The sequence below is a fragment of the Cyrtonyx montezumae genome, unplaced genomic scaffold, assembly GCF_038088225.1.
Source record: "Cyrtonyx montezumae isolate F1298 unplaced genomic scaffold, pur_monq_1.0 scaffold_0, whole genome shotgun sequence".
Classification (NCBI taxonomy): Eukaryota; Metazoa; Chordata; class Aves; order Galliformes; family Odontophoridae; genus Cyrtonyx; species Cyrtonyx montezumae.
The window spans coordinates 7824903-7834810 of record NW_027071824.1 but is presented as its reverse complement, the minus strand read 5'-3'; the positions used below and the strand labels follow the sequence as shown (position 1 = coordinate 7834810).

The 9908-nt window shown below is 40.3% G+C and overlaps 1 protein-coding gene across 2 annotated transcripts in view; it reads right to left on the bottom strand.

Moving 5' to 3' along the window:
* Positions 1–4266: 4266 nt before the first annotated feature.
* The window catches only part of PTPN14 (protein tyrosine phosphatase non-receptor type 14), a 100966-nt gene continuing 95324 nt past the window's right edge, over positions 4267–9908 (bottom strand). For both annotated transcript variants that reach the window (XM_065745979.1, XM_065746062.1), the window contains exon 19: positions 4267–8459. In XM_065745979.1, coding sequence (XP_065602051.1) covers positions 8331–8459 — 129 coding nt within the window. In that variant the 3' untranslated portion in view covers positions 4267–8330. The remainder of the gene's footprint in view (positions 8460–9908) is intronic.

Here is a 9908-nt window from a genome sequence, read left to right as displayed (position 1 = left end):
AGCTGCAGGCCCATCACTGCTCCTAGCAGGTAGGAATCTGTCACTGTAAGTACCTAGAGCAGAGCTCAGCATGTGATGTACGGAGCCTGCTGGCACCTATCTCAGAGCTCAGAAGCATTGCACAAGACGTGAACTGTGCAACTTCTGGTATTTCAATCCCCTTTGTAAGTTGAGATAAATGTATTACAGTGGATTGAAAGCTATTCTATTAGTCTGCTAGCTGTTACTCTTAATGGGAGGACAAGACCCATTTCTGAGGAAAAAATCCAGAGGAATTGCTTTCCTTACACGTCTGTAAGACTCTGGAGTTATTTTTCCCCTCTTTAAATCGAGGGCGGGAGATCTCTTTAAAGGAGGAGGGGAGGAAGAGGAGGGAGAGACTGGCTCTGTAATTCCAGTACCATTCAGAGTTGAAGTACATTGCACAGTAAAACTCCATGACTGTCCTTTACTGCTTTCACAGCTTAGAAAGTACGATGAGAGCTAGCACATCACTCCTGTTCCAGCGTATCTTATTTTCTTACTTGTAGGTATTCCTCTGAAAATAAAACCCCTAGAGAGCAAAGGTTTGCCAGATCATTTTGCTGAAAGCAAACACTGGGTTGTGGAATATATAAAACTGCACCAAATCTTACGATTCCAGAGATCAAGGACCACTTAACCACAGCCAAACCCAGGAAGGGTATACCAGGTGCCTACCCTGTTGTGTAAACCCTTGTGCAGGGAAATAGCACAGATCAGAGCCTGATCTGATCAGAGCCTGGGCTATGCCTCAACATTAGAGAATCAAGAGCAGCTTAATTTGAGCACCAGTAGCTTTCTCCTTCAGACACTGGTGTGCAATTTAAAGAAGGTTCTTCAGATCTCAGTGTAGCTTTGGTTATGCCAATCAGGTTAACATGGAAAGCTAATGCAAGCACAGAAGGTACAATACAAAAGCTCAAGCTAGTAGAGGAAAGAACTCGAGCATTGTTTTCCTTGAAAAAAAAAAAAAAAAGGTTTATTGTATACTGTGAATATGAAGGACAGGCTTACAAAAAAAAAACAACAAAAAACAAACTTAGTGATGGAAAACATTTTCATATTTGAAAAGGCTCTATTTACATACAGGCAGTGAAGGGTAAAAAAAATATTGCAGTCAATTAATGCCGAATAAAACTTTATAAAAAGAGAAAGAAGAGAAACAGTGCAAAAATACTGTCAAAAGTAATCAGTTCTATACATAAGATAAAACTGACAAGCATAAGCTTATGTACTGATAAGAATAATACATTAGGATATAAAATAGCATGCATAGATTTTTTTTTTTTTGTAAAAAGGCTTTCAATATTATAGCATAGTTCTGCCATTCATCCCTAACAGGGTGGGGGGCAGGAAGGGCACGTAACTATGTCCCATTTCTCTACAAAACGTATACATACAGTGAGGGTGTGAGATTCAGGTTACTGTTTGAGCTAAATTGCCATGTACAGAATTACAGAACAAATACAACCGAAGCATAAAAATACTGAAGTAAAACAGGACAGTAAAATCCAGTGACGTAAAACTCGTTTAAACATGTTATTTCATTTAACATGTCCCACACAATTACATGTGGGAATATTACAGTCATCTGCATGTGTAAACTCTTCTCCTTTGTAAAATATCACAAGAAAGGTTATTTTACCAATGAGGAAAACGTCTTTTCCATATGGAGCAATCTCAACAGGGTAAACAACTAACAAACTTCTAACAACGTTTCTGGCACTAAAAAGCTTTTTCTTTTTAATTAAAGATTCCGTGTAGCAGCAAGAAAGTACTTTTAACATACACAAAAAAGAAGTTCTTAATCATTTCTGTATAATTAAGTTGTGGGACTCACCAACATAGGAGGTTGTGAAGGCCAGAGGAATAAATGGGTTTAGAAACAACTAATTGAAGATGGAGCTATCAGTGATTTTTAAACACAAGTGAGTTTTATATAAAACTTTAGCCTTGAGAAGCCCCTAAATCACTGATTGCCAGATGTGCTTGCTATTGGGACTGAACATCCTGTGCTGCTTTCTCTTTCTTCATTTATCAAATACCAGCCTGCCCTGGAAGAATTCTGTAGGAAGCCTTCCTCATTTACTCTTGCCTGCCTGATCAGGGGCTGCTTCCACTGAAGTGTCTGAGTATACAGACTCAATCCAAAATACTGAGTCTTCAGGCACATGATCTGGAAGAAAAAAAACTCCTAAGCCCTAATACTTATGCAGATACCTGAAATGAAGTTTTTCATTACTGTTAAAAGAGTACTGGGATTCTCCAGCGAGAGCTGCTCTTCCACCAATGACTTCCAGGCCACCCTCCAAAGGCAAAGTCCTACTGCTGTATCAGGGAAACTCTCAGTAAAGGTGTGCACAGAGCAGAAGTATCAACACTTAATGTGAAAAACAGCAGCTGAAAACTGGCTGAGAGGAACCAACTGAATTCACTGGTTTTAGAATATCTTACACAAACAAAATCTATTGACGTTTAAGCATTTATATAAAACACTGCTATTTTTAAGCAGCACAGTATTATTTTGTTTTACAATCTAACAGGAGTTTATCTGTGGCTAAGAACTCAGTCTTCTCTTGTTGGCCCAAGGGCCCAAACAACCAGCTGTCCCCTTCCTCAAATCACAGTGCTTGCAAGTCAAGGCTACGTGTGACTGCATGCGTGATGTCCTCCTCTCTTCTCTCAGATGGCAAGAACTTTACATGTAGCTCCCACAGCTCTGAGTTCTGTAAGGAAATCCTTTACAGAAAGCTAAGAATGAGCTGGGGACAGTTGCCTTCAGGATTTTGGCCCTATAGCCTTTCTTTTGTTGACATCAAAATCCATGCTTAAACTCCACAACTGGACCATATATCAGCAGAACCGTATACGTTTTTACAGAGTATTGGACAGATTAATACGCTTGGACTGGGTGATCATGTAGGTCTTTTCCAACCTTGGTGATTCTATGATTATGTTTTCATGCAGTGTTTTACCTTGCAAGATCATTTCTGAGTATTTGCTCCTTCAGTACGATGAAACATGTGCCACCCTTGAGTTCCACATGTATTCTTTTCCATAAAAACGAGCAGCACCATTTAACCTCTCAGTGAGCACGAGAGCTGCTGTAGCAGGGATTGGCCATACTGCTACTTTGACTTTTTGAGTCAGACTGTTAGTGAGACTGACAACAGCTAATTCAGTCTTCATGTCATCCCAGGAGACTGCTGGGCAGTTGGCTGCTGTGGGCACTGTATCGTTTCTAACTGCTGAATTTTTCCCACAGATGCCTGCTACTCAGGTTAAAATCTACACCTGTCAGCATTTGCTTTAAGGTCACTCATGGGCTACAGCGACAGCAGGTAGTGGATCAAGAGATAATGTATTAGCTTGAAATGACCTCTAGGAGAAGGGCTGGGAGACTTTGTCATTCCTCTCCAGCGTATGTTTTGCCATTTGCATTTGTTTCTTTACGAGAAAGAAGTAATTTAAAAAAAAAAAAAGCTCTTGAAATCATGCAAATATTTAATATTTGTAGTAGAAAGAACTGATTTAAATTAATGGAACAGAAACGTCCTTAAATATACATTATATAAAGGACTGCATTAGCAGCAGTAGGTTGAATAAATTCTCACAGGTCTGTCTCCTTCCAACTGAAACACTTAACTATTTCCAGTAAGGCTGAGCATTTTGGGTCCCTATACACCTATATAACAGGAGAAGGTTTGGGGGGATCAAGTTCCATCTTACCTCAGCTGACTGAGGATAAAAGGTGCCAAGGCAGGCCTGGGAAGCAGCTGGAACAAGCAGGACCCGAGCAGCTGACGTGCAGCTCTGGTGTTCTCCAGCACAGCCCATGGAGGGCAGAAAGTGGATGTCAGCAGTGCTGGGCAGACTGCTTGATAGCAGTGACACAACGGCCATCTCCCATCCTCAGCTCAGATGGTGTTAAGCATGAAATGCTCTGACCGTAACATTCAGTGAAAATTTGATGCCGTCAACCTCAGTGCAAACATTGGGATGAGTTTAAAGAAAAAGAAGCTGTTAAATTCTGAAAGTAGGTATAGATTAGAAGTGCATGAAAAGGAAAACATACACAATGAATTCCCAAGTAGAGCTCGTCCACTCTGAGTTTTCTCCTGGAAAATAATCTGAAGAGCATAGATTAAATGTGCCAGAGTGCAACGTGGGCACCCAGAAGACTGCTGGTTTCCAATGTTCTAAGGTGCCATTCAACTTTCTTTAAACTGATGCATTTTTTTTTCCAAGATTTTCAATCCAAACTTCACTCAAAATGGATTAAACCGTTCTACCGTAACCTACTCACTGTCACATCTTGGGGTTAAAAAGTATGTGACACTGCGACCCAAAACTGCCCTCCTTTTGTGCTTCTGCTGTTAAGTCTGTGGGCCAGAAACTGAACAAGTAGGGCTGCTTTAAGTCTCATGCTTTCGCTCCTGCTATGACTAATGAAATTGGACACAAAACACGTTTTCCTGTCACTCCCTAAAGGGTTAGGAAATATTGCCCAAGTGGTTTAGGACTGATAAAACTACAGCAGGTTCAAAGTCGGGAGGTTCTGTTTTTCCCCTACAAAATTGTATCTCATTTCAATAATAAATCATTGGCGTGCTGAAATTCATTTGCAAGCTGGGGTGGAAAGGAACTAGAGCTCTAAAGACACACATCATTCTGATTCACTTATGATTTTAGCAAGCAGATCTAGTCAAGATAAAATATGGTAGGAAAAAAATACACTGAAGTCACATGAAAGGGAAAGTTTAAAATTACTGTTCTTTGACAACGAAAGGGAAAAAGTGAGTCACATTGGCTTCTATCTACCCCAACACCCGTCTTAGGAGTTAATTGGAAATGGCAGTTTACTATGTGGCCATTTATTTGGCTCATTAATGAGTACTGACTTAATTTGGAAAGGATTTTTGGTGCCATTTTGTAATTAATATTTTTCTTAGACACTTATGATGGGACGCTTGCTTAATTTTCCTTTTAAGCACAGCTATTTACATTCTCTTATGGAGTAACTTTTTTGTACTGACTGTAGAAACAGTAGGATGCTTCTCAGCCAAGAATAACTGAGTAATAAGACATGGGCAGATTATTTTCCCTCCTGATTTTCTACTTCTCACATCCAAGTGGAGCAATGGGACTTGACAGCTCTGAGTTCAAACTTAATTCATCATTAGGAAATTATTCAAAAAGCTAAAATGAGATAACTAATTTAATACACTTTGCTTCAAGGTTTATTCCTTGGCTTGTTTCCCAGATATAAAGCATCTCTGTGCAATTATCATGCAGATGCTGCTGAAAAGACTTTAAATGGTTGCTGTTAATGTAACTGGAGACACATTGGCATTGGCAAAAGAAATCAGAGAAAACTGAAGTTGACTGAAGACTCAACGGATCCCTAAAAGGAACGTAGTCAAGATATTACAGCTAAAGAAATCACGGCCATTTGTTGGTTGCTGCAAATCTCTGCTAGAATTCTTGTCACGTTGTTAGACCCGTATTGCATAGCACCAAAGAAACACAGCAGAGTTTGTGTGCGTTTCAGAAGCACGCTGGTACAGAGCCTTAGATTAGGCTCTTGCAGCATTTAGAGAAAAGCAGGAGTGTAGATCCCCTGATCCTGAACTTCAGAGTACTTACTGGCTTAGGCCTTTGTACAGTGACTTAAAGCTAGTTATGGCTTGGCTGTATGCATCTAGAACAAGAATAGGAAAACAGCTGGTTTTCTTTACTGCCACGCAGTAGCAAGGAAATTTCAGAAAAGCAGCACTGTGAGATGCTCGCATATGAGCACAGCAACTGTGACCCTCCAAAACAGTAAATGCACTGCGGCCTTTCTGGATTGCAGTCTGTTCTTGGATGCACCTGAATCATTCGGGAGCTGGGAATATATGTCCCATGGCCTTTAACAGTACTCAGCTTGACCTGCCCCATCCGCTGCTGCTGCTGAAACTGTTCTACACAGAAAGGCAGACAGCTGCGTTTCACATAATGCCACATAACAGCTGCATCCTCTGAAGATGTTAGGACTCATCCAGGAAGGAGTAACAGTAGGAAATTGGGAGACAAAACCAGGACACAATCTTGTGCTGGGGATACAAAACTACAAGCAGAGGGAAGACAAAGTAAGCATGAGAAGGAGTGTGGATTTTGGAAAGGGAGGAGAGTGACCTAGCAGTGGGGGTGGAAATGGAACCAGGAAAGAGTCAGAGATAAGGATGGGGGCCGTGGATTTGGAGGTATGAGTAAAAGGAAAAAGCAGCAAAGGACTAACAGATGAAATTTATCTGGGAAATGATCACCAAGAAGAAGAATTTAATCGAGAGAGTAACTACACTGCATCTGGTTATGCAGGGAGGTTGTAACATCTCCACTCTTGGAAAGTTTTGAAATTTTACTGGATGTGCCCCTGGCCAAGCCTCTCCTAAATGATGCTAAGCAGGGCTGGGGAGTCTGCATGGGCTCCTTCCAGCCTGATCCATCCTCCTACAGGTCAAGCAGAGGTGGCAGCAAGGAAAGGAAAAAGGAGTCAGAACGATGAGGGGAGCAATCTCAGTGCAGGCACTTCTCTGTCTATCTCATGCACCACAAATAACAAGGTAGGAATTGCATCCTGACTTGCTAAAGCTATTTATTTTTTTTAATTCAGTTCCTATCCCTTCTAAATAACTGTAAGTACATGCTACCACACATATGCTGTAAGGTAGTTCATAATGTGATTTGCTCCAATGAAATAAACAGTCTGGAGAAAGGATCGTGCATGAAGTTGTGCAAAACAGCTAGTGTGTGCTGAGGGACAGAAGAGGAGAAAGAGGAGAGGACAGGCATGGCTGGTGACATGAATTTTTTCTCTTAGCTCTACCATAGACTTCACTTTTGCCCAGGGCAACCCAGTTAAGAACCTGTTAATCTAGTTGTGAGGTGGATGAGGAGGTTTGTTTCCCTTTTCTGTTCTGATTGTAAACTTCAAGCAAGGACTGTTACTCCATTATGTTCTCATGCAATGTCTGGTACAACAGATTCCTAATCCTAACTGGAAACCTTGAACACTGCCAGGATAAAACAGTAATAATAAATAGAAGAGAGAACCCAAAATGACCAGCGGTGTTGAGACAGCAGCCTGAGAAGAAGGATGGTATGTGAAATTTAATACAAAAAACACTCCCAACAAAATGAGAATTGCCAATACCAAAAGACTGCTTGGTATGTGCACAAACCACAAGACAGTGATCGGGAAACAATCGAGGCAGACTCTAAACTAAAGCCCTCAATAATCACTGCTGAACAGAATAAAAACCATATTGATCATTTTTACGAAGTTCAGTGCACTAGAAAATGAAGCAACTACAGCCCTATAGACACAGGAAACAAAGACAGGTGACTGAAGATGTCCAACTTGAGTTTGGTTCCTTTTCTACACAAGGTGATCGTCAAGGCAATAAAAGTTTCTGTGCAATTCATAACAGATGCTTCATTTGATATATGCATTTTTTTTTCAGCTGTATGACGTTGAAATCCCTCTGCTGCTCAACCCATAGCTACAGGAAAGTTTCACTAGCCTCACCCTGCTCTTGGTTAGTTTTCTAGTACTGCTTCAACTCTTACATGAATCCCTTCAAGGACCACAGATAGCAAAGGCTTCATTTAAAAAAGCAATATTGAGTCTTCTAAGGGCTAATCTAAAACTGTAATTGGCATGGAATTTGATAAGTTCAGCACCCAAATTCTCTGCCCTCACAACAGCCTGTGCTGAGCCCTCTGTAACGTGCACTTCTGCGTATGCAGACTCTCAGGTCTCCCTGCCCCAGGACGGTGTGTCCTCAGCTTCCACTCATTTAGAACTGTATTTGACATCTAGCAGGTCTTTTTTCTTTTCTTTTTAAATCACAGAAACTACATATCCGGGTCAGAATGTTCTTATGTAAGAAAAAGCCCACTGCCAAATAACTGTTCATTTCAAAAATGGTGTAGCAAAATAAAAGCCAGTATTCTACATTTATGAAGGATTGCTTTCCCTGTGGACATGTTACAATGCAGACCAGCCATGTCAAATATAGTTCAATTCGAAGCTCACTTTAAGTTTTACAAGTTATTAAAGAAATTCACAAATTATTCTAAGAAAAATAAATTATCTTCTATAAAATAATCCATGGGAGACTCTAGTAAAGAACAAATTCCTTACTTTCAAGACAACTTTACAAAGTGCAACGTGGATTGCACACTGTGTTGTCAAGACAGTTCCTCTCACTCATCAGGAAGGTTCAGTCAGATCCACAAAGCTGGCTCTGAGATGTTTGAAGAGATTAAATAAGTCTGGAGTTCTGCAGGAACTGGATGAGCACTTGATAGACAAATTTGTACTGGGCTATGGTCTGAATCATAAACATTCTCTGCTCCCGCAGATGTCTCAGCATCACAGGGACATCCACTTTCTGTAAAGTAAAGGGAAAAAGTTATAAGAATGTGGATTTGTTAGATCAAAAAAAATCACTGCCTCAAGTTTACAATGGAATGAGTTTTAATCAATCACGGTGAAATATCAGAATTGTTTGTCATCAATTTTTGAATCATTTAAGGAGTAAATCATAAGCATATAAAAGGTTACTGTGCATTCTCAGCTCAAGCTTATGTGAAGTTCTGGACCAATCTAAACTTGCAGATGGCCACATACTCTCATCTTCCAATGGTGTACCACTGATTACTTCTTATCAACTGAACATAAAAGGCTTCTTCTCTTTGAAAGTTTCTATTTCAATATACCTATTTTCAACTCAGTAAAACATAGTGTATTACCTCAGGCTAAGATCTAGACATACCAGGAAGGTCTCATACAAAGTTGGAAGAGCTAATATTATATAGTCCAGTTCAGCTCCACCACTCATTGCCTATTGCTCTGATCCATGCTCAAGTACATTCACTGAGGGAGGATCAGAGAGATTTTTCAGCTAAAAGGAAGAATAACAAAGGTTCCTCAGGCAAAATTGAAGTGCAGGCAAATATACCGATCTTTCCACTACAAGAAGGAAAATGACTGTCACCAAAAGATCCAAGAACCCTGACAGCTGCCCTCCCACAGCTAAGACTATGCCAGTGCATAACACTCCATAGGACATCAGTCCATAAAGTGAAACAGTTGGCCCTGAAGACCCTAAATCCACAATATTTGTTTTGCAGACTTAAGGCTAGTGTTTGTCTGTTGCAACGTACTCAGTGTCCGTTAGCAGCTGGAAAATGTTAGATGCCTTCCAAAAGGGCATATTCCAGCTTTGTTTCATCCAAATGAAATTCATTTGTGAGCCCTGAAAATGCTCTGCAACAGAAATTAAACTACAGTAAGTGGGGACAGACTGGAAGATCCACTGTAAGAGTATACCTCTAATCCAAATGAGCACATGGATGCACATGCATTCTGTAATCAGAAAACAAACGAGCTGTGTGAAACAGGGAGCCTTCTGAAGTAAAGCATTACTATTTGCTGGAAAATTCCCATGGTATTGCCATCATATCTCCAGAATTTAGAAAGCAAAAGAGCTATGATGCTACTATGTTTCAGCTGTTAAAACAAGTATACAAGGAACTATTCAAAAGTCACTGAGCCGTGAAACTGAGCCATAAAGCTGAGCCTGAGGCTCTAATTCAAAGAAAGTCTATGTAGTACATCCCAGGATGAGGGATTTTCTGTTTTCTGTTGCAACAGTAAACAAAAGCACAAGGATACGTGCTCCTGTGGAGAGAAGTTCTTAAGTACTGCAAGACATAAAACTTTATCAGGCAACACAAGTGCACTTCGTAATGTTAGTTGCAGTTCCCAAAATACACAAAGGAACTTGGCAAATCTTTTGGCTGCAATAAGAAGTGTTTCAATTACAATGCCTGAGCAA